The 25,018-nt window shown below is 46.1% G+C and overlaps 1 protein-coding gene across 29 annotated transcripts in view; it reads right to left on the reverse strand.

Annotated features, from left to right (window-relative positions):
• The window catches only part of srcin1a (SRC kinase signaling inhibitor 1a), a 525,004-nt gene continuing 499,986 nt past the window's right edge, over positions 1 to 25,018 (reverse strand). For 14 of the 29 annotated variants that reach the window (XM_072561317.1, XM_072561318.1, XM_072561316.1 and 11 more), the window contains 4 exons: positions 18,902 to 18,979; positions 14,652 to 16,295; positions 9,975 to 10,133; positions 2 to 967 (listed from right to left, as the gene is read on the reverse strand). In XM_072561317.1, coding sequence (XP_072417418.1) covers positions 950 to 967; positions 9,975 to 10,133; positions 14,652 to 16,295; positions 18,902 to 18,979 — 1,899 coding nt within the window. In that variant the 3' untranslated portion in view covers positions 2 to 949. Of the gene's footprint in view, positions 968 to 1,164; positions 5,722 to 9,951; positions 10,134 to 14,651; positions 16,296 to 18,901; positions 18,980 to 25,018 lie in introns of those variants that run through there. The other 15 variants (XM_072561312.1, XM_072561311.1, XM_072561313.1 and 12 more) reach the window with 6 other exon arrangements.

Below are 25,018 nucleotides of genomic sequence, written 5' to 3' on the forward strand. Positions count from 1 at the left end.
CTAGTGTTATATCACAAATGTCACAATGATCATTGATGTTTTCCCATTGCCCATGATGGCAAAATATCATCTGTTCATGTGTTTTCCCCCGAAAAAACTCAAAGGGTGCTCAGCACACGAGTGGTAGAATATTCATAGCTGGCAAAACAGTACATGGGCAGGTTTTAAATGCGAACCTCTTGCCTCAACACCTCAAGTCCCATCCAAGAACATTTCCATTATATCAAGTGAGGTTGGAGAGTCCGGTTCGAAGTGGTGGTAGGAATAGTAGAGAAATTCTCAGTTCCAGAATTCGTGGTAATGAGACAGCTGGAGATCACAAGTAGGAGTGATGCCTACTGTAATTGAAAACCTAGTGGAAAATCAGACAACTGAGGGGTTACAAAAAGTATATCCTGGGATTTTTCTTGACTTTGGTAAAAGCCACAGAAACAGGAGGAGAAATCAAAGAATAAAGCTAAGGAAGTTGAAATTAAATTATCCAAGACTAGGGTTTTTTTTCTCAACCATTTGATCAAACAAAAACAGGTGTTCAAAGAAATTGGCTGAATTGCAATGCAAAGATGAAAAACTAAAGCAATTTCTACAGGTATTTGGAAAAGAAGGGATTAAGTAAAGTGAGTTTTGGTCATCTGGAGCGTGATAGAGAATTACTAGTCAATGTAAGAAATAGGCAGATGAAATGGTCAAATATTTTACTTCTGTATTTTCTATAGAGGATACAAAAGACATTCCAATAACAAGTATATGAAATTGTAATCACTAGGGACGTAGTACTGAGCAAACTGATGGAGCTGACAAATGAAGGTCTCCTGCCCGAAATGTTGATTTTCCTGCTCCTTGGATGCTGCCTGACCTGCTGTGCTTTTCCAGCACCACTGTAATCTTGACTCTGATCTCCAGCATCTGCAGTCCTCACTTTTGCCCAGTCTGTTTTGAAGCCAAACTCTCAGATGTGGTCCCAAAACTGCACAAGAACAAAAGAACTTTCACTACCATTCACCATATTATTTAGCACTGATGAGGGAGAAATAAACTCACTGGACAAACACTACCCTGACTATACAGGGCAGTCTTGACTAGTGACAAAAGTGGGATATATGAGGAGCTTTGCAACATCACCAGAACAAAGGTACACTTGACAATAACACAACCTCAAAATACTCGTACAAAAATGCAATCCCTTTATTTCATCTCTTCACACAAACCACATTAATTACAGATTGTCATGGCATCAACTTTCAGTACACATCTCACTAACTCTACAAATGGAAGATCCCAGTTTACAAAACTCTGTAGATATGTTCAATACAATAACCAATTACAGCTCTTACTGACCAAACAGTAAAGCCCCATGCAGCGGGAAAAAAAATACACAGTCTAACAAAAAGTGTTCCTATTGTATCCAGATTTTCACAAATTCTTTATATTAAGATTCACATACAGACATTAATCTAGATGCATCGTGCAATTTCCTAGCATATACATGCATAATTGAAACCCTTTATTATTTAAAGCAGGAATAAGGTGAAGTTCATGTTTTCTATGATTACTGACACATCCTTCAGGAGACTATGAAAAATGTCACATTTATGTTAAAAAAAGCTTAAAAAAGGCATTCCGTATGTTTTCACATACATTTTGTTTAAATAGAACTTTGTAAATGTTTTCTTCTAAACGCACACATTTGATACATCTCAAAACGATCACTGCCTTTTAACCAAATTGGAAAAGACCAAAATTTAGAACAGACATTCCCAGTATATTATGGTTAAAATCAAAAGTAATTCATTTTCAACAATAATTTTGAAAGTAATGTTTGGTGCTGTTACAGTTTGTTGGCTGTAATATTCTCAGTTGATGAAACTCTTAAGATTTGCGTTTTTTCCCCTATTTCCATGAGAGATGAGGTGAATCTTGTGAGAATACTCAATGATATAATTACTGACTGGTTTTTCATTGCATTTGAATGATTAACTGAATCATTTTAAGTAAAATATTAACAGTTCACAATTTTTGAAATAGGAAGTATTCTCTTGGAGTGGGAGGGGAGGTGGATTGGGAAGGGGTGGGGAGGCAAATGTGTTGCATCACGTTGAAAGTGTCGCTGCTGGAAAATGGTATACTTCATCCACATTTGCATCCAACCTCAATATAAAATCCTCAAGTTTGTTCAGAGAGAGAGACACCTTGCCTCTGCTGGCCTTCACCTTTGTGAGCCACACAATCAACCATTAGCCAAAGGGAAGTTCTTGATACCCTGGATGGAATTAGCATAGCTCTGTGGGAGGGATATTAGTGGAATAAAGCGAAAGATAACTTCTGAAGGGAAAGCATCACTTCTGGTGTTTCTAACTGATATGGGAGGAGGGAGTGGAAAGTATCCCTCCACTTGACCAAACATTTCTTTTCAGTTGATCATAGAAAGGCCATTTCCCAGTTTAAACAGAGACATGCACGAAAATTCCTAGAAGCATAGCATTGCAACCGGAACTCTATCAACAACTTGGACACCGTTTACCACCCTCTGAGAAAAAGAACAGGAAATAACATCACCACAGGAGATGACACCAGCAACCCAAGGAAATCTAAATACATAAATAAAAAGTGGGGCATAACACCAGTGCTTCACCGGAGGCTCACAGATGATGTTACCTAGTACAGTGACGAAACATCTAAAAACAAGCCTTCCAGCTCAGTGAGCAATCTTACATCCAGAACCTCAACCTGAGCTACAAATCTTCTCAAAACTCGCTAATACTGTGAACACTTCCAGTTCCTTGAGGTAAGAAAATGAAATTATTTAAACCTCCCCCCTCCATGTCACACCTCACCCTAGCCAATTCTTTTCTTAGTTGCAGAAACACTATTGGACCAATACCAAAATCTAGTCCTTACTGGCTAACTGCAGGTCTGTATAGGATGTATCCATTCAAAGCACACTTGGAACACTGATGCTTCAACCACCCCAGGTAGGCTGTCATTTCCTAGAGTGGAGATTTGGAATCATTTGCTGAAGAAAATAAATCTGTAAGAAATGAGGCCACTGTATTCCTCTCTCCCCAAACAAACAGGATTTATTATGAAATGATTTAAAATGGCGGATCATTATTCTTTGACGTCCTGTTGCACATTAAGTTCACTTTGGTCTGTGCACCTTTCACAAACAAGACTTAACACATTTGGAAGGGAGTTAATGCACAGCAAGAAGAATTTTTTTTGCATTAATTTCCATTAAGATAGTGAGCAGGACTTCATTATTGCCGCTCACTGGGACAGTGGGGGGAAATGACTGGTTGACAGGCCTTCCACAAAATTAAACAAATAAACACAATTTTTAAAAGCTTCTCCCCACTCACGCCTTCAATGAAAGTCTGCATCTTGTGATCGAGTGCAGATTGACCATCAACAGCGAACCAAACACCAGGACTCCAAAACAAAACTCCACCCACCCAACTTTTTAAAAGAATATAAGCAGTTTTACTAAACAGAAAAATCTTTCCTGTTTTTGTGTGTGGGGGGGGTGGGAGAAAGGTTTTAAATGGAATCAGGAGGAAGCCTTTGTAACAATCAGAGCTGAACTCCCACATCAAGAAAAACTGGCCCCTGTGAGATTGTATTAAGGAAGTGTGATTGAGAGTGGGCTTAATTATAAAGTGGGAGCTTATCAGGTCCAAACCAAACTCGCCTTCTTGGATCACATTCAAACACGAATAGTCATACATCAAAGGAGTCAATACTCACATAAACTTAATACAAAGTGTTAAAAGACTTCACTTAAAATGTAAAGAAACTTCCTGCAATTCCAATTAATTGCTTCATGAATACTATTCTTTGTACAAAAAACTATTTAAGACAATATACAAAAAGAATAAGTGAACATTGATTCTGCCAGTGATATATATACTCTGCAGCTCTAGATATCGATTTAACAGAAATAAATCATTCTTCATATTCTCTATTTTCAAATCCTGTGCTTTCATAAATATTATTTCTTCTCATGGATTTAATTTTATCTGTTTTAAGGTAAAGTTTTTCAGTTCATGGTGTTTCACCCACTGAGCAAGCCTGGGCCATTCTGTGGGCTAGTATTCAAATCAACATCAAGTACAAACTGTGTTTCAGAGCTGTACTGTGTTAAAGCGTGAGTATTCAGGTAAAAGGAAGTGAGCAAAGAAAGTGAGTGGGGAGCAAAAGTAACTGAGAGACACAGCAAGAGAGAAGGAGTGGGTAGAAGGCTGGATGTGTAAGAAAATGGCAGCTGAGTCTCATAATCATGTTTGCATTCTACCTAGCATGACTGTTTGTCAGAGTTGAGCTTTCATTTGACCATAATATTGTGCTCATACTTAATTTTGCAAATTAAACTTTTAAAAATCTTTATAAGAATAGGGTGATCAGGAGCCACCTTTAAAATGAAAACTTAGACCAAGGACTGATGGAAGAAGCTAGCTCAGTCGCAGTTTATGGATGCAGTTGGTGAGTACAGTGCTGACCCCCTCACCTCCACGGGAATAGGAGGCCATTGGGGCAGTAAAATAAGATCATACCAAAATGTTTGGAGAGCACAGGTGAAGGGACATTCTGCCCCTCCTTACAAGGGGATCGACATTCCAAGAACCAATGCAAACTTCAAACTGCCAACATTCCACCCAGCTCAGAGCATTCGATGTAATAAATGAGGCAACTGGTTTGCAATGTACTAACCACTGATTGCATGGCATTACAGGAATGAAACAGTCGCTCAGTGCTGACCTGTGTAATTGAGATCGTGGGCCTGAATTCATGTGATAAAGTGTAAAAGAAGATATAGAGACTAAATTTAGAGAGAGAGAAACAGGATGAGAATTTTTTTTGGTTTTCATTTTTTACAAAATATTTCATAATTTTCACATCTATTCTACTGTGATATATCCATCAATCACTTGTGCTGTTTCCACTATTAATATACAAACTGACACACTACAGCTCAGACACCAGTTTGTATTCTGGATCAAAGCAGGTGACGGATTAGCAGATAGTGATTGAGAGCAGAAGCATTGGAGCTCCACGATGAACACTCTCCATGGTCCTCTTCTCACAATCCCCTCGACTGGACACAGAGTGAGGAAGGGAGGGAGAGGGGAGGAAGAAATGGGGGTGGGGAGGGAGACTAGGAAAGGGAGTGGTGACTGCAGAAGATCACGTTGCTTAAAGCTGATGAAATGGAAGCTCTTTAAAGACTCTAAAGCCACAGGGAACCAGCACAAGTGGCAGCAGCAGCAGCAGGAACAAAGCGAGACATTTTGGGAAGACAGGGAAGGGGCTGGGGTGGAGAGTTTGTTGGGATTCATTAGCATCAACGAGTGTGCGTTGTACTGGCTTCAAGTACGAAAGCAAGCAATAGCAGGGAGGCTGGAGGCTGGGCAGAATGGTTCCGGGATAAGGAACATACTTTTTAACAGAGGTGAATTAAAGTAATAGGAAAACTGGCTGAAACAGGAAGGGGACCTAGATCAGAAACTGGAAGCAGGACAAGGTCCCTTAGCAGCAGTGTTTCCAAAGAAGAACGTTCATTTAATAGCCCCACCAGCAGAGACCCTCCATAGAGTCTCGGACACCGATTTCTGGAGGCAGTCTGGTCAGAGTGGGGAAGGCTTGCCAGGCCTTTGGCCCTGACAACAGAAAAGTCCCGAAACTGTTACAGGACGGGAAAACTGAAAAGGTGAGCACTGGGCATTACTGGGCCAGGCAGAGAGAGTCCAAAACACAGAATGGAAAGGCAGCAAAGCATAGCGGAAATAGCAAGGATAAGGAGGGAAAGAGACAAGAAATTAGCATTAGCATCTTCATACATGGAATACTCAATAGATCAGAAGTGACAAAGATAGTTAACACATAATTGACTGAGGACAACAGCTGAACAGGTATCATAGGGACATGAACATACAAATACAAAGTGGGATAGACACCTCCACCATTTAATAGTCAGGAATAAGCCTGACCTGGGGTTTTAACTCCACTTTCCCACCTGTTCCCATCGTTCTTAGATTCTCAGAAATCAAAAGTCTAACTATCTCAGCCCTGATCTGACCCAACAATGGAACATTTATAACCCGCTGGGGGATATGGAACATCTGTAACCTGCTGGGGGAGAGAGTTCCAAGGATTCACAAACCTCGGAGCCAAGATGTTTCTCCTCCTCTCAATCCTGAATGTTTGGTTCCTCACTCTGTGACGATGCATCCCCACCTCTCCATGTTCCTGATTCTGCAGCTGAGGAGGTCTACCTCCCAGAATCTATCCCATCAAATCCCTTCAGATTCTTGTCTGCAAGATCTTCTCAATCTTTGAAACTGTCAAGAGTAATAACCTGGTTCTTGAACTAGCTGATCTATACAGCCAGTTTGTTAAAAAGTATATATAAATGGGGAATATCTACACTGTTTTACTGTTTGGTTCATTGGACTGTCTGTATGTGATTATGTTTACTATTTCCTTTTTAAGGAATTTGGGATTGGAGGTTTGTCCTGGTTTCCCTGTGACCTGGATTAGTATTCCTGATGAAGGGCTTTTGCCCGAAACGTCGATTTCACTGCTCCTTGGATGCTGCCTGAACTGCTGTGCTCTTCCAGCACCACTAATCCAGTATTTGGTTTTCAGCATCTGCAGTTATTGTTTTTACCTTCCCTGTGACCTGGTTTGGGGAGTGCGTGGGTGGGGTCTGGCTTTGCTGCTCCTTTCCCCAGTACACTGCTGTTTCTTGCAAACTGCTGTTCATTGTTAACTGTTTGTATTTTGTGCTGGTTAATAAAGTTAAAAGAAACAAGTGATTCAGAATCTCAATTCAGTCAACTGACTCTGAGCTGGCTGGCCACACTGCTGCTGGGTTCTGGGTTTTTTGGGGGGAAACCTGATTCCTGAACTGGCTGGTCTACGCGGTCAGTTTGTTAACTGGTATTCCTTTTTTTTAAATATTGAGGACTGATTTCTAAACTGACTGACATACATCAGTTAGTGTGTAACTATTGTATTTCAGTTCTCACTAGGGAACTGTTGTTTCTCTGGTTGGTTGCAGCCTGTGTGTTACTTGTTTTCTCTTTGAGAAAAGGACCATGCTGATTTTGTGGCAGGGCTTAGCCCTTGTACTCTGGCTTCTTTCTTTTTTGCATGTGTTTTCACTTTTTCTGGTGTTTGGAACTGGGCCCCCCCCGAGTCATCTGTTCCTATGGGTAGGCCTGGTCCTTTGTGGGTGACTCAGCCTCTGTAAAGACTGAACACCTGTGTGTGCTGGGAGGTGAGCATTTATTGTGTCCTAGAGTGGACTCTGTCTGCAGGAGTTAACTGCATCTTTTTATAATGAATTGATTCCTATGAGTGGGCCTGGTCCTCTGTGGATGGACCAGGCCTCTGGAGACTGAACACCTGTGTGCTGCGAGATATGTATTTGCTACCTTTTGGATTTGACTCTGATCCTGGGAATGGACTCTGCATTTTGCAGAAACTCATTTATGGTAATGTACTCTGTGTGTACCAGAAGGGACTCTGTTTGTTGTGATAAACTCAACAAGACAGAGTCAATCACCGGCACTGCCTCGCTGTGAGCTTGGAGGTTCATAGGTCGTCCCAAATGCTGGAGGGGGGGTAGGCCGTCCTGATGCCGGTTGCCCTGAGAGCCAGAAGATGGGTAGGCCATTCTGAGCGCTGTCGCCCCGAGAAGGTGTAATTGCAATGGTTTGTCCTAGATGTGGTTGGAAGGTGTGTCAGAGCGGCCAAGAGCCAGAAGGAGTGTGGGGGAAGGCCAAAATCCGGATGGCTTGTGGACTAGCCTGCACACTGTCATCCCAGGGAAGGGGCCGGGCTGTCCCAGAGGTGGCTGGAAGATGTGTCAGGATAGACCACAGGCCGGACTGCACTTCAGGGTGGGCAAGAGCACGTAGGGGCAGACTGAGAGCCGGATGGTGGGTAGGCCATCCTCAGCCCTGTCACCCCGGGCAGGTCGGGGGAGGGTGTTGGGGAATCAGGACGGGCTGTCCTAGAGTGGTCGGAAGGTGTATCAGGGCAGACCAAGAACTGGAAGGAGCATGGGGTGGACCGAGAGCCAGAAGGTGCGTAGGGGTGGACTGCCTTAGAGTGACCGGAAGGTGGAAGGGACGGGCGGTTTGCTGGGTCGCCAGGGGTGTCTGTAATATATGCACTGTTTTACTGTTGGGTTTATCGGGCTCTCTGTGATTGTTTACTGTTTCATTTTTGCTGATAAGGTGGGATTCGAGGTTCAATCTCATTTCCCTCACAGCTGGTTGGGTGGTAGGGTTTGTGATCTGGCTCGCTGCCCCTTTCCCCAGTAAATTGCTGTTTCTTGTATACGGCTTGTTCTTTGTTAGCTGTTTGTTGGTAACTTGTACTGTTTAATAAAATTTTTAAAAACAGGGGATTCAGAATCTCCTCAGTCCAGGTGGTTGACTCTGAGCTGGCTGGCTACAGTCGTGCACTGTGCACAAGTAAAGAATGGGTGATTTGGTGACGGGATACCAGCCTTGGGACAGTTATTTCACAGCCTAACTTCCTGAGCTGCCTCCATCATGGCTGTTCCTGTTGGTTGCACTGGCCACAGCTCTCAGTGGTGCTAAGATTGCTGGCTCTCCAATCAGCTGTCACCTCTTGGCAAGGAGCAGACCCTGTCCTGGAAAAGGTAGGAACCGCGAGGGCAGGCAGTTAACATGCAACATCAGCTAGGGGGCGAGTGTGTGCTGTCTCTGACTCTCTGGCTGGTGGACACTGCTTCCCCATAACATTCCAGACCAAATACACTCTTGACCAAGTCTCATACAATTGTAACAAGGCTGCCTTACTGCTGTATTCCAATCCCCTGGAATGGATGAAAACTGCAAACAACTTGTAATGTTCCTTATACAAATATACCCAGACCCTCTGAACATCTACCAGAGCCACACAGAATGGGACAGACAGGGTATTGGGTTAATTACAGGAATCGGTGTCTGCAGGGTAGGATTCTGAGGGAGGTAGTGACAGAGTGGTCACATTTATTGGTTGGACATGTTCCTGGAGGCTTGATCGAGTGATATTGCCTCCGGCTAGTGAAGTTTGTCATCTCAATCAATGTGGGTGTGTCCTTGTATTTCCTCCAGATGGGAGGGAGAGCCCAGGGAACTGGACCAGGAAAGGTCAATGTGACTTTGGGGAGGGAGTGAGAGGCGGGGAAGGAAAGGGGACAGAATGCAATGGTATTGGTAAAGGAATGAGGGACATCAGAGTGGATTTCCTCAGTGTGTTTATTTAAGACCAATATTCCTCCCCAGAACCTTCCTTTGGTGTAAAGGAAATCCTAGGGTTAAAGAGAATGTGATGTTAGTAAGAGGGAAGCAAAACTATTTCTTTAGAAGATCTATTAACACAAAAGAAAGCTGTCTTGGCCATGGGATGGTTGTCAAGTGCTGTGCTGCCATCTTGTGGCAAGAATGATCAATTACTGCAGGTCCCTGTGGGAGACCAATCAGCGCACTGTGTTGGTGGAGTTATCCCAATAGTCCCTTTTACCCCACTGGTGTGCAACTCTTTTCATCTTAATGACTTTCTTTTTAACATGTTCCACTGAGTCTGCTTTCTCCAAGGCAGGAAACTTCTGATTATCACAGTGAGCTGTTACAAACGCACACTGCCTCCTCCATTAATCAGCAGCTTTCCTGCTTTACCAACCGCCAATTAATTATCTTTTTACACCTGGGGGGAGGGAGTGAGGGATGGGGAGAGGGGAACAAGTGTAAGGGAGAGGGTTGAGAGTGAAAGGGGAGGGAGGGGCGAGGGCAAAGGGTGCAGGGACAGGACGGGAAGAGTGAGGTGCAAGGCTGGGGAGAGGGTGAGGGGGAGGGGAGATTGCAGATGCACTGGTGCAGGGGGTGCAGCAGGGCCACCACCAATGAGTATGAAGCCGGCTTTGATCAAAATGCTCACTTTGTTGTCTAGAAGTAAACTACCTGCTGACTGCCTTGTTGGCTCTGTAGTCTTAGATACTCTTCCCGCTGTTTGTTATGTTTCAGTTTCTCGCTGCTGCTGCTGCTGCTGCTGTGCGGTTGCTTGAGCTTTGGAGAGGCTGGAATTGCAATGCGGCTTTGCAGTGAGGGATTGCTCCCAGTCTAGAGCCAAGAGAGAACAGAATAAACAGACAGTCAGCATAGGCCCACCTGGACTCAGACAGCTTTATGGCTCCTTCATTCCCTCTTCAAGACCATCTCCCAAACCCCTTTCCAAACTCTGCGCCCCCCCCCCCCCTCCCCTCCACTCCCTGCAACCTGAGCTCTCCCTTGACATAAACAAAGTCGTACAGTCTTACAGCACAGAAACAGACCCTTCAGCCCAACTCATCCATGCTGACTATATTCCCAAACTAGAGTCCCATTGGCCTGCATTTGGCCCATAAACCTCTACACCCTTCCTGTCCAGATGCCTTTTAAATATTGTAATTGTACCAGCCTCACCACTTCCTCTGGCAGCTTGTTTCATACACACACCACCTTCTGGGTGGAACAGTTGCAACACCAAGGATACAAGCAAAGGGTCTGGAGGAAGGGAAGGGGTCAGAGGGTCTCGATGATTCCAGGGCCTACCCCAACACTGCGAGAGTCTGGGTGTGGGACAAGGAACACTTCAGCTACTGCCATCTTACTAATACTCCCAGATCCCCAACAGCTCACCAACCACACCCCACCCCCACACTACTCTGGTCTCCCCTAATCTCCCTATTCCACCATCACCCACATCACCATCTCCCCAATTACCCACCAGCACCCACCCCATCATCCCTCCCCAACTCCCTGAAATCTTCCATTGTCCTCATTTCCCCGATATCCCCTATTACCTCACCCTGATACCCACCAGAGGCCCCTTGGTTTCCCTCATCCACCCTCACCTCCCCCCTCATCTCCGCCCCCCCCCACCCCAGATCTCCCCCATTCCTCTTGTTTTCTCCATCTGTCAGCATCCCACATCTTGTGTGCCCTCCCCCTTCCAACCAGCCCAAGTGTAAATCTCTCGAGTCAATGTTGTGGTTCTGTTTGTCGAGCTGGGAATGTGTGTTGCAAACGTTTCATCCCCTGTCTAGGTGACATCCTCAGTGCTTGGGAGCCTCCTGTGAAGCGCTTCTATGTTGTTTCCACCGGCATTTATAGTGGTTTGTCTCTGCCGCTTCCGGTTGTCAGTTCCAGCTGTCCGCTGCAGTGGTCGGTATATTGGGTCCAGGTCGATGTGTTTGTTGATAGAATCTGTGGATGAGTGCCATGCCTCTAGGAATTCCCCGGCTGTTCTCTGTTTGGCATGTCGTATAATAGTAGTGTTGTCCCAGTCGAATTCATGTTGCTTGTCATCTGCATGTGTGGCTACTAAGTATAGCTGATCGTGTCGTTTCGTGGCTAGTTGGTGTTCATGGATGCGGATTGTTAGCTGTCTTCCTGTTTGTCCTATGTCGTGTTTTGTAATATACTGGCCACTGCAGCGGACAGCTGGAACTGACAACCGGAAGCGGCAGAGACAGGCCACTATAAGTGCTGGAAGAAACAGCACAGAAGCGCTTCACAGGAGGCTCCCAAACACTGAGGATGTCACCGAGACAGGGGACAAAACGTCAGCAACAGAAATTCCCAGCTCGGCGAACAGAACCACAACAACGAGCACCTGAGCTACAAATCCTCTCCCAAACTTTGAACTCTCGAGTCAATCTCCTGCTGCCTCTGGGATCAGGATCCAGTGTCTCTTGTTTCAGATGTTAGCCAGGGAGCTGTGTATTTCAAGCAGTTGGAAGTTTTGTTTTAAATCTGTGTCGAATTATTCTTTGAGTTTGGGAACATGGGAACCCTGTGCCTGGAACTTTAGACTCCAGTCTCGGTGTCAGGAAGAGGGGTATCTGACAGAGGGAGGCGATGACAGACCAGGGTCTGCACTGATATTGAGGGGCTGCATTCCCACAAACTCCTCAGGGTGTTGCCCTCAGACAGTTCTGGGTTTTCAAAGTGCAGTCACTGCAGAGCAAGATTCCACAAACCCCAGTGGGGTGAATCGCTGACTGGGCCGCTTACAGTGACAAGGGGTGAGGGGAGGAGACATTTAGCTACAGCCCACCACGAGGTGCCAATGTTGGACTGGGGAGTGGACAAAGTCATACGTCACACAGAATCAGGTTATAGTCCAACAGGTTCATTTGAAATCTTTACCTGATGAAGGAGCATCGCTGCAAAAGCTTGTGATTTTAAATAAACCTGTTGGTCTATAACCTGGTGATGTGTGATTTCTGAAATAGTGGACTGGAGCAACTGGGGGATTCAGCTGAAAATGCTGTCGGGCTTTTTGATTAATGGGACCCGAAGGCGAATATTTGTGACAGTGTAGTGATCACTGGGATCAGCGATCAGCTGTGTAGCCCAGGGCTCAGCCATTACCCGGAGACTCAAGTGAAATGCCTACAGGACCCTGTGTCTGTGGTACACTGCCCCTCTCAGTGGGCAGAACAGGTCCTGGAGGAGAGGAAGTTTCCCAGGTCCCTGGCCCAATATTTTATTTCTCAAAAAAAAAGCTCTTTCTTTCTGCATGAGTCTTTTCAGGAGACGCATCAAAATAAGACAGGGCATGGGGTATATTTTTTTAACTTGTTCAGGGAATATGGGCTGGGCCAACATTTATTACCCATCTCAAATTGCCCCTTGAACTGGTTGGATAGGCAAAACCATTTCAGATGTGGTTGTGAGGGTCTGTAGGCCAGACAGGTAAGGAAGGCAGATTTTCTTATGTTTTAACAGCAACACTATTAAGGATAGCTTTTTATTCCAGATTTTCATTGATTCTAGGAAAGATATTGTGAAACTTGAAAGGGTTCAGAAAAGATTTACAAGGATGTTGCCAGGGTTGGAGGCTTTGAGCTATAGGGAGAGGCTGAACAGGCTGGGGCTGTTTTCCCTGGAGCGTCAGAGGCTGAGGGATGACCTTTTGGAAGTTTATAAAATCATGAGGGACATGGATAGGGTAAATAGACAAAGTCTTTTCCCCATGGTAGGGGAGTCTAAAACTAGAGGGCATCGGTTTAGGGTGAGGGGGGAAAAGACCGGAGGGGCAAATTTTTCACACAGGGTGGTGCATGTATGGAATGAGCTGGTAGAGGAAGTGCTAGAGGCTGGTACAATTACAACATTTAAAAGACATCTGGGTGGGGATATGAATAGGAAGGGTTTAGAGGGATATGGGCCAAGTGCTGGCAAATGGGACTAGATTAGGTTGGGATACCTGGATGAGTGGAAGGGTCTGTTTCCGTGCTGTATCACTGAGTGAAAATTTACCATCTGCCCTGGTGGGATTTGAACGCATGTCTGTAGCACATTAATATGGACTTTGTATTGTTAATCCAATGATACAATCACCCCCTAGTCACCCATAGTCCAAAACCCAAACTGGTCGAGAGAGAGAGAGAGAGAGAGAGAGAGAGAGAGAGAGAGAGAGAGAGAGAGAGAGAGAGAGAGAGAGAGAGAGAGAGAGAGAGAGAAAAAGAGAAATTAGAATCTGAAATGTCCGCAAAAAGACCCCAGACCCAGACCAAAGGAATGATCGAATCTTGTTTCTCATTGGATGCTAAGCACCAAGATGTCCCACTCCTCACCAGCACCCAAGATTAAGCACAGGGTTATGTAGTTATCAACAAGTTACTTTTCAAACGGCTGTTTAAGAGGTTGACCTAACAAGCTCTAATCTCACAAGTCAAAGCCTACACGCGCATTTGAAGAACAGACTGTAATTAATCTCTCAAAGACCAAAGGGTTAAGAAATTCAGAAAATAATTGTACATCAAGACACATTTTCTTCCAATCAGAGGGAGTGGATGCAGAAATGACATAGGAATGACATGCAGCGATTCTTCCCTTTCTGAGATTTAATAAAGACCAGAAACAGCAGTGGTGGCAAGCCACAAACAGCACCTCATTTAGCAGCTGGAACCTGGGAATGTTTGGTCATTTCTGCATTATTGTCTCTGTCCTGCTGCAGTTTTCAGTGTTAAAGGGGCGTTGCCTCCATTGTTTCTGTAATTGTTAGGATCTATAACCCAAACTTGCAACAACATCTCATTGTTTTATCCCAGATGATGTAAATGATGATGCCTATTTCAACACCCTCCCTCAAAAAGATGTAATCGATTTGATCCATCCCCAGAAAGGCAAAGCCCCTTTCAACTGCAGCAAGAATAAACTGCCAGACCAGGAGAGCACTCAATTTAAAGACTCTGAGAAATGCAACTTTAAAAAGATTAGCAGCACCCAAGAAGACACTTTTAATCAGCCTTACAAAAGCATCAGTGAAAGTGAACAGATTCAGACAGATCTAGGATTAAGCAAGGAATCAGTTTAATGATCATCATCACCCCATGACACATACAGGATTCTGAAGGAATCAGACAGAAAGTAAATCTAAATTGAGAAAAAGAAAGTCATTTGAGCTTCACAGGTAGAGTAGACAGTGTTAGAAATGTGAGCAGTGGATCACAGTAGGATTCACAGTGAAGTGAATGACCGTGTGCGTGGGTCAAACAGCCAGGAGCCAACAGGAGGAGATCGAGCTAAGGGTGAGGCCTAGAGGAAGCAGTGGGCAAAGTCTGTAAGGTAAAGATACAAAAATGGAACCTTTGCTTCTGTTGGTGGGAGCTGGGGCTTTGGGAGTAGGGCTGGCTTGACTTTCAAACTCGGAGACGGGCTCCTTAGCGAGCTGGACGGTTGGTCCATCAGGATTGGCACATCATCTTCCTTTTCGACATCAGGCTGGCAAGCAGCAGGACACTGCTCTTCACCGGGCCCTTCCACCGGCTCTCCACCGGGCCCTTCCACCGGCTCTTCACCGGGCCCTTCCACCGGCTCTTCACCGGGCTCTTCCACCGGCTCTTCCACCGGCTCTTCACCGGGCTCATTGACGTCGGGGACAGTGAAACATTCTTTGGCAAATGTGAACTCACTGCTTGGGTGTTGGCTGATTTCGGTGATGGTGGATTCCAATTCTCTGATGGTCTCCTCCAGACTGTCCATTGTTTTGTACGTGCTGTTCTTGATTTCCTCTGACCTGGAATAGCCTGTGCTTGTGTTTTGTGTTTTCGAAGTCCTACCCTGGTTCTGCTCGATCTGGTTGAGTTCATATTTTTTCACCTCCATTTGTCTTTCACCTGTTACTTTGTTTATCTTCTCCTCCTCTTCATAAACAACTACTTGCAAGATTTTCCGTCCAGTTTTTGATCCTGACTCAATGGCTTTTGTCAATGCGTTCAGCCGTTGCTTGGGAAACCGAATCTTAACATTCTTTGAGTTGTCATTTCCAGTCTCTGGGGATGTAACATTTGGAATGGAATGCAAAGCTTTCTCATCTGAAGCTGTGTCATCACCATGTTTCAGATCTCCTTCTGACTCACTCACTGATGTGCAGTCGATTGATTCTTCCTTGGAAGGCTCATTGACTCCCTCAGAAACAGCAGACAACATCAATGTTGCCATTTGTTCTTCAAACGGGATTGAAGATGTTTGTGCTTGTTGACTGGAGGCTTTTTCTCCCAACATTGTTTGAAATTCTTCATCATACTCTTCGAACACGGTTGACAACCTTTTGTAAGCTGTTTTGATGTCCATGGGTTCTTCAAATATGACAACAACTGGTTTACTGTCCAAAGAGACAAGGGGGCCTTTTCCATTGGATGGACCTTCTGAGGGATCTAGAGAGGGATCTCCGGAGAGGTCTTCCTTCACTGAGGAAACACTCCAGGTGTGGATATCCTCACCTTTCTCACTAACAATTTCCTGGACTTCCCTTCGGGATAAGGCCTGGATCTGGTTTTCTGTTATCATAAAAGCTACATTTTCTGCAGCGTCTCCAATGCAAGGTGCTTCCCCAGTGGAAATCTTGGCTGCAGGGTTTTCAAGAATCTCTTCCAGGATTTCTTTTGCCTTGGGATTTTCCCGGTCGGGAGGAGGGGACTGAGATCGAGTCTGGTCAGACCGCCTTAGGGCAGCTTCAATCATCATGAACTCTTCCAACACGATCGCAGACGGCACAAGCTGTGCCCAGGCCTCGGAGCTGGGCACAGTAAGTTGACCCTGCAGTGAGACAGAGCCCAGGCCCCTTCCAGCTGTTTCTCCGTTCTCCATGTTGCTGTCGTGTGTGGCAGTTGGTGCTGTTCCCTCTTGCTCCATGACTTCAACAGTAGGTGTACAAGACCCAGATGTCAGCTCAGTAAACACAATCTGAGGGAGCTGTAATGGACTTGGGGAACATGGGACATCTATTTCCTACAGATGCAAACGTGGATAACACACAAAGAAATAAATGAATAGTGAATCATTAATTCCAAGTAATTATCCTGAGCTTCTGCACTCACAGCTGTGATGGTATATATTGCTAGCCCCATCCACTATAAGGTTGTTAAAGGGAGCTGAAGGATGATTAATTGAAATCTGCAGGTAATCAGATCTCAAATATCTTCAAATGAACAGGCACAAAAATCTGATATACAACAAACAGAGAAAGAAATGCACAAACCAAAAGAAAATCCAGTGAAATTAACTGGGTGAAAGTGTGGAATAATGTAGCAAAATCTTACAAAACACTTTAACAATTCCACATTGGTAACTGGAAGGCAGATAAATCAGCTGACGTGGGAGTGAAGGATTTAGTTTTCCTCCTTCTCTTGCTTTTTCCTTCCCTATAAAATGTCCTGATGGATAATGTTGAACTGATCAGAGCAGAATCTGGTATCAAGGGAGAGGGGGATTGCTACATGGATTAAACATTGTTCCCAAAGGTCCAGGGAAGAGGGATCCCTGACGTTGTGGAGGAGCTGAGTGGGATCCGCAGAAAGTTATTCTTCACAAGCAGGGCTCGATTTCTCCCTCGAAGGGTTTTCTCGAGGTTTGGGAACTACAGCCTGCAGGGATTAAACACCAAACTCGACCTAAAATGGAGGCTCAACTTCAAAGCCACCCTCCCCCTGGAGAGCTCCTGTTTTCTAGCTTCCCTCCATTCAAACTAGAGTGGGCAACTTGGAGGTTGAGTTATTGTTTCTGAACTCCGATCTCAATGTCTGGTTTTGTGGGGTACAGGTCATCACTGCCTTCCCCAGTTCTCTACCCTCTATTCCATAATCTTTGTGCACCTCCCCAATTCTGGCCTCTCTTTCTGCAGTGGCTGTGCCTTCAGCTGCCTGAATCTTGAATTCTGGGATTTTCTTTCTAAACCTCTCCGTCTCTTTACCTCTCTTTCTCTTTCTATGATGTCCCTTTAAAACCTGGCCAATTGATCAAGTTTTGGGCCAATTGACCTTTAACTCCTTCTGGGAATTTGGTGTTGCATTTTGCTCTCGGGAAGCACCTGAGGGATGCTCTGCCAAGGTGCTACATGAATGCAAATCATTGTTTTTTTCTGAGAATTTCACGATAGATTTGAAATGCTTCCTAACTGCTTATCTGGAAATGTGTCAGAGATTTACATGAGACACATGTAGCATCAGAGGATTTTAAGGAAATCTATAACTGTTTCTCTTGTTTCTGGCAATCCAGAGGATGCATTGGGCTATGGAAGTGGATGTCACCCATTAAGTGAGTGACAGGGAAGGGGATTGTGACCCTTAAGGGAAATGCACATTTCACATAATGGTATCATTATCATGACAAATGCAAATAGAGAAAACCAGGTGAGATTAAACCAAGTCAGTGCAGACTTGATGGACCGAAGGGCTGAATGATTCTAACAATGGATTGGACTGGAGATTGTGAAGGATTCTCAACATTAATTTTAATTTTTCCAAGTGGAATAATGAGCAAGTTAAATTGTTTCTGTGATTTGAATTGATTTTCAAGGTAGATGACAGGGTTAGAATTACAGACATAGTGCCTGAATGGCCAGCTTCCAGGCTGGAACAATTCTCTGCGATTTGAAACAATTTCTATTCATCACAATAGGTTGAAAATATCCTAATGGGGAATGTCTCACAATCCAATGATTAGTTTGTTGAACAGGAAGTGCTAGAGGGCAATTCTTTGAGTCAAAACATGAATCCAGTCGCTTTTGGACAGAGGTTCGGATCTGAAATGGTGTTCTGCTCCATTCAGAAAAATGCCTTGGTTCTTTCCTGAAACAGTGTGTCGAGTCATGTACACTGGGCACATTGCCCACACATGCACCAGTGCATTCCCCAGACACATGGACCTGTCTGCTGCACATGACAAGATCTGAGTGTTTTGGTATAATGGCCTCTCTGTTGGGGAGGTGTGATTAAAGTTGCCAGCTGTTTGCAGTTGGAGCCTTACTCAGTGGGGATTGGTTTAGCTTGGTTGGATGGAGTGCTGTGATGCAGATACAACAGCGGAGGTTCAATTCCTGCACCAGCTGTGGTTACCATGATGGACACTTCCCCTGTCCCAAGGTGTAGTGACCCTCAGGTTAAACCACCCACCAATAATTTCTGTCTCTAATGAGAACACAACCTTAGGGAAACCTTAGTCTGACTCAACACAATCCACAGCTGATCCATGGACTATCACCTAATCTAGTCAATATCCCAAACCATTAGTACATGCCACATCCATCCCCAGGTCCGAAACAGTTTGATTATTCCAAACGCAAGTTTTATTGGACACGTTGACCGAACTTTTTCTTGGAATTTAATGGCCTGTAATTACAGATTTCTATTCTCCAGTATTTTTAAATTTTCTCTTGCAGTTTGTGCCTAAAACTGCCCGCAATCCAATTCTCCAACGTTAGTGTTACTCAAACCTAACAATCAGCCATTTCACAGCTGGAGTGATTATTTCAAAACAAAGATAGCTGCCAGTCTCTTGCTTAACCGGTCCAGCTAGGAAACACTCCCACCCCTCAGCAACGCTTCCTCGTTACTTACCCACTCTGTAGCCAGGTTACCAGGAAGGATATCCTCGGAGGCTTCAGTTTCTTCTGAATATGGGATGCCACCAGAACCCTGATGGGACATGTTTACAGGATTATTGCCTTCAGATTGAACACTGCCTGTTGGCTGTGAGGAGAATCTGCTGGGAGTCCTACACACTCCAGCAGCAGACTCCCAGATGGTTCAGCCCTGCCTCTAGCCCAGAGCAACTCCATCCTGGGGATCTTGTGGGGATTAGACAGTGAACTTCAAAACAGGGGAGAGGAGGTGGCATTTCAGTTGGATTTTGCCTCAGGAGGGACACAAAGGTTTATCGCCAGGTTTGAGGATCTGATAATTTCAGATTATTCCCATTTTCCCAGATCCCTCCTGCACTTACCAACACAAAGCAGCACTCCGGACAGCAATTTGACTCAATGTTTAAAATTATTGCTCTGGTTTTCAAATCACAGGAACATGGGAAATGGAAGCAGGAGTAGGCCATTCGGCCCCTTGAGCCTACGCTCCTGATCATGGCTGACCTTCTACCTTAAACTATATTCTTGCACTGACCTATCCTATTCCTTGCCACCATAACTATTTACAAATCAATTCTGAACATCTGCAGTGGTTAAGCCTTCACAACTTCTGGGGTTAGGCAATCCCAAAGATTCAAGTCCTTCTGAATGAAGAAACTTCTCCTCATCTCGGTTTTAAATAGTTTACCCCTAATTCTGAAACTATGCATCTCCTCCCATCCAATTAACAGGAAACATTCTTCCTGCATCTCTACTGTTGAGCTCCAGTGCAAAGCTTACATGTGGATCACCACTTATTCTTCTAACCTCTAGAGAATACAGGTGGAGTCTCCTCAATCACTTCTCATTAGAGAAATGCCCGCAACTCAGAAATTGTTGCTGCATTCCCTGTATGGCAGGTATATCATAGAGTCATAGAAACAGACCCTTCGGTCCAACTTGTCCATGCCGACCAGATATCCCAACCTAATCTAGTCCCACCTGCCAGCACCCGGCCCATATCCCTCCAAACCCTTCCTATTCATATACCCATCCAGATGCCTTTTAAATGTTGTAATTGTATCAGCCTCCACCACTTCCTCTGGCAGCTCATTCTATACACGCACCACCCTCTGTGTGAAAAAGTTGCAGCTCAGGTCCCTTTTAAAATTTTCCACTCTCACCCCAAACTCTCATACTGGACTCCCCCCAACCCAGGGAAAAGACCTTGTCTATTGACTCTATCCAAGCCCCTCATGATGTTATAAACCTTTACTCACACCTGGTGATGGGACCAAACCGTACACAGTATGCCAGGTGCTGTCTCGGAGTCTCTATACTTTTGCAGTGAGATACCTTTTCTCTTGTACTCCAACCCATCTGTAATAAAGGCCAAGAGACCATCTGCCTTCCCCACTGTTACTGCAGCTGCTTGTTAGCTTTTAGTGACTCAGAACAGAGACACCCAAGTCCCTTTGGCATTAATAATTCCCAATCTCGCACCATTTAGGAAATACTCTTTCCGACAAAAGTCAATAACTTCACGTTTTTCCGTCTTGCTGTCCACCAAAGGAGCCTGTGTCCATCTGTCATGTTCCTTTTCACTCACTCACTCGGTCTAAATCCTCTTGAATGTTCTCTGTGCATCTCCTCACAACTCACATTCCCATCTACTTTTGTGTCATCCACAAACTTGAAAGAACGTTGTATTTAGTTTCATCCAGATTGTTGGTCCAGAGGGAGAGCAGCTGGGTCCAGGCACTGACCCTTGAGGTAGCCCAGCAGTCACAGCCTGACCTCCAGTTATTCCTGCTCTTATGTTCTGTCTATTAATTAATACTCGCTGCAGGACCGTGTTGTGTTACATCAAATCTTGCCAAGGCTTCACCCCTTCCCCATCTCTGTAAAATTCTCCACATGACTCAATGCCAAATTGCTCTCCTGTAAGGCACTGTGGGGTGATTTACTCCATTAGGACAGTGACAGCTAAAGTGCCATTACTTAGCTCACATCCCTCTGTGGCATCAAACATCATAACTCGACTGGACATTTGAAGGACTAGATTGATGCATGTAACTGTGCTAGAACGGGGTGTTCCTATGCTGTATATTCATAGAAATGAACATGAGAAAAAGCTATCCAATTCTCAATGAATTAGTCTCTAACAAAATTAACAACCCTTACAACTTTCAGAAAATAACGGTAAACTTTTCAAACTGTTTTCTGAAGTTCTCGGTTTTAAGTGCAGTGAATATTGACACTGTTTGGACAATAACCTACAGCTGGAGATGGGAATTGGTTGTTGAATTCACAGTCTGAACTCCCAATTGAATATGCAGCAGGGTCTCCTGATAACAGTGGCATTATTCCTTTAGCACTGGCTGGAGGGTGTGTAATATCAATCCCAGTCAGTTATAGCAGTGCAGTCTCTGGGTGTACAGTAATTGGTGAAGGGGGTTCCCTATCAGCTCCATACCAGTCAGCTGGGGGTCACTGGACTGAAGTTAATGCCAGCAGTGTACACCCCACAGGACAAACCTACCCAGGGCTGTTCATAGGGACCCCTAATCTGTTCTATGCTCACCAGGCTATTAATGGCCCAGGTGTTGGGACCCCAATTCCTAACAAGGCACCAATCCTCCGTCCAACCTGACCAAGTGCAATTTGTTGGGGGGGGGGGGGGGTGTTGGAGTTGTCACCAGCTGCTGGATACGCAGCCAGACAGAGGCACCATCAGGAGAATAGACCTCAGATTGAAAGTAGGGAGAAGTGGGTGGGGGGGTGGGGGGGGGTTGGTATTTCCATTCACTGGGACCCATCGGGTAGATGGGGAAGGTATAGGAATTGGCGACAGTGAGGAGGTGCTCCCCCCATCATTATTACACCCACAGTCTGCTTCCAAAGTTGCCAGCCTCTGGGTTCACAGTGGATTAGAAACATTGACCTGCCCCCAGTGAGCCCAGGAGTTAGACTGACAAGTGATCCAGCCCAAATTCCCTCCCCGGGAGAAATGCACTCAACATGGTCAGGTATTAATCCCTCCCCCGTTACAGGATTGGACATTCGAGTTGATTAAAAGCCCAACCAAGAGAAACCGAGAGGGAGACTCCATTGATCAAGCTATTGTGATTGGCCGAAGTGACTGATGATGTTTGCGAAGCCAAGCTTCTCTTGGTAACGAATGTCATGGGAACCACTTCACATAAACTTCAGTTCCACCGAACCACCTCCAGTGGAGCTGCTCTTAATTCTAAGCCAAGCAAGTGTTACATAACCTCGACATCCATGAACAGCGATTAGTGTGTGGACAAAGCACACACATCAAATACAGACAGAACAGGTTTATACCAGAGCCTTGGGAATGAAGGAAAAGGCTAGTGAAAGATTGTTGGATGTATTGAAAAGATAGCAGAGGTACAGTCAGAGAGGGCAAGAAGGAAAAAACAATTCAGCAAGGTGATGGGAAACATCTCCATTTGGAATCTGATGGTATGGGATTGTGGTGCCATATTGGCATGGCAACATGCTGTGTCATCAAGTGGGCAGGCTCATGCCCCTCCCAGTTTTACACATTGCTGATTAGTTCCAGAGGAGAGGACGGGGAGGAAGCCCAATCAGGCAGTTTCCTTCCAATTTTCCAGCCTGACTGAAGATGATGTTGGATTTTGGATTCGTGGTGCTGGAAAAGCACAGCAGTTCAGGCAGCATCCGAGGAGCAGCAAAATCGACGTTTCGGGCAAAAGCCTTTCATCAGGAATAAAGGCAGAGAGCCTGAAGCGTGGAGAGATAAGCTAGAGGAGGGTGGGGGTGGGGAGAGAGTAGCATGGAGTACAATGGGTGAGTGGGGGAGGGGATGAAGGTGATAGGTCAGGGAGGAGGTGCCACCCCCACGCTGATTGATGATGTCACTTCTGTCCCATCATGGCCACTCCCACAACCACTTCCGCCCCTCACAATTCCTCATACATCACACGTGACATCACTTCCGCCCCTCACATCATCACTGATGTCACACGCTCAGTGACTTCCGCCACCCCTACTGCTGTGTCTGCCACCACTTCCGCCCCCACCAGTGCCATTCACCTGCATTCTGCTGACATGCCCCCCACAGACCCCACTGTCACTATCCCCACCCCCCAGAACCCTGAGGGGAACACCGCCCCTGCTCATGACTCCACCCCCATTCCCCCCACCATCACACCCACTCCAGTTACCGGCTCCGCCCCCCACTCCCAGCTCCACACCCACACCAGATCCCAGCTCCCAGCCCTGCCGAGTTTTCACCATCCCCCCAGACCTCCCCCTCACTGAGGACGAACAATCAGTCCTCAGCAAAGGACTCACCTTCATCCCCCTCCGTCCACGCATCAATGAATTTAATACATGACGTGATGTCGAACACTTCTTCCGTCGCCTCTGCCTCCGAGCTTACTTTCACAATCAGGACTCCCGCCCACCTTCCGAGGACCCCTTCGCCCACCTCCAACACACTGCATCCACCTGGACACCCCGCGCTGGCCTATTACCTGCCCTTGACCTCTTCATTTCCAACTGCCGCCGGGACATTAACCGCCTCAACCTGTCTACCCCCTCCCCCACTCCAACCTCTCACCCTCACGACGCGCAGCCCTCCAATCCCTCTGCTCCAATCCCAACCTCGCCATTAAGCCAGCGGATAAAGGGGGCGCAGTGGTAGTCTGGCGCACTGACCTCTACACCGATGAAGCCAAACGCCAACTCAAGGACACCTCTTCCTACTGCCCCCTCGACCATGACCCCACCCCCCATCACCAAACCATCATCTCCCAGACCAAACAGAACCTCATCACCTCAGGAGATCTCCCACCCACAGCTTCCAACCTCATAGTCCGGGAACCCCGCACTGCCCGGTTCTACCTCCTTCCCAAGATCCACAAGCCTGACCACCCTGGCCAACCCATTGTCTCAGCATGCTCCTGCCCCACTGAACTCATCTCTACCTACCTCGACACTGTCCTATTCCCCCTCGTCCAGGAACTCCCCACATACGTTCGAGACACCACCCACGCCCTCCACCTCCTCCAAGACTTCCGTTTCCCCGGCCCCCAACGCCTCATCTTCACCATGGATATCCAATCCCTCTACACCTCGATCCGTCATGACCAGGGCCTCCAAGCCCTCCGTTTTTTCCTCTCCCGACGTCCCCCACAGTACCCTTCCACTGACACTCTCATTCGTTTGGCCGAACTGGTCCTCACCCTTAACAATTTCTCCTTCGAATCCTCCCACTTCCTCCAGACCCAAGGGGTAGCCATGAGCACACGTATGGGCCCCAGCTATGCCTGTCTCTTTGTTGGCTACGTAGAGCAGTTGATCTTCCGTAATTACACCGGCACCACTCCCCACCTCTTCCTCCGCTACATTGATGACTGCATTGGCGCCACCTCATGCTCCCGCGAGGAGGTTGAGCAATTCATCAACTTCACCAACACATTCCACCCTGACCTTAAATTTACCCGGACCATCTCTGACACCTCCCTCCCCTTCCTGGACCTCTCCATCTCCATTAATGACAACCGACTTGACACTGACATTTTTTACAAACCCACCGACTCCCACAGCTCCCTGGATTACACCTCTTCCCACCCTACCTCTTGCAAAAATGCCATCCCGTATTCCCAATTCCTCCGCCTCCATCGTATCTGCTCCCAGGAGGACCAGTTCCACCACAGAACACACCAGATGGCCTCCTTCTTTAGAGACCGCAATTTCCCATCCTACGTAGTTAAATATGCCCTCCAACGCATCGCGTCCACATCCCGCACCTCCGCCCTCAGACCCCACCCCTCCAACCGTAACAAGGACAGAACGCCCCTGGTACTCACCTTCCACCCTACCAACCTTCGCATAAACCAAATCATCCATCGACATTTCCGCCACCTCCAAACAGACCCCACCACCAGGAATATATTTCCCTCCCCACCCCTTTCCGCCTTTCGCAAAGACCGTTCCCTCCGTGACTACCTGGTCAGGTCCACGCCCCCCTACAACCCACCCTCCCATCCTGGCACTTTCCCCTGCCACCGCAGGAACTGTAAAACCTGTGCCCACACGTCCTCCCTCACCTCTATCCAAG

This window comes from Chiloscyllium punctatum, chromosome 42 (genome assembly GCF_047496795.1).
Source record: "Chiloscyllium punctatum isolate Juve2018m chromosome 42, sChiPun1.3, whole genome shotgun sequence".
NCBI classification, from domain to species: domain Eukaryota; kingdom Metazoa; phylum Chordata; class Chondrichthyes; order Orectolobiformes; family Hemiscylliidae; genus Chiloscyllium; species Chiloscyllium punctatum.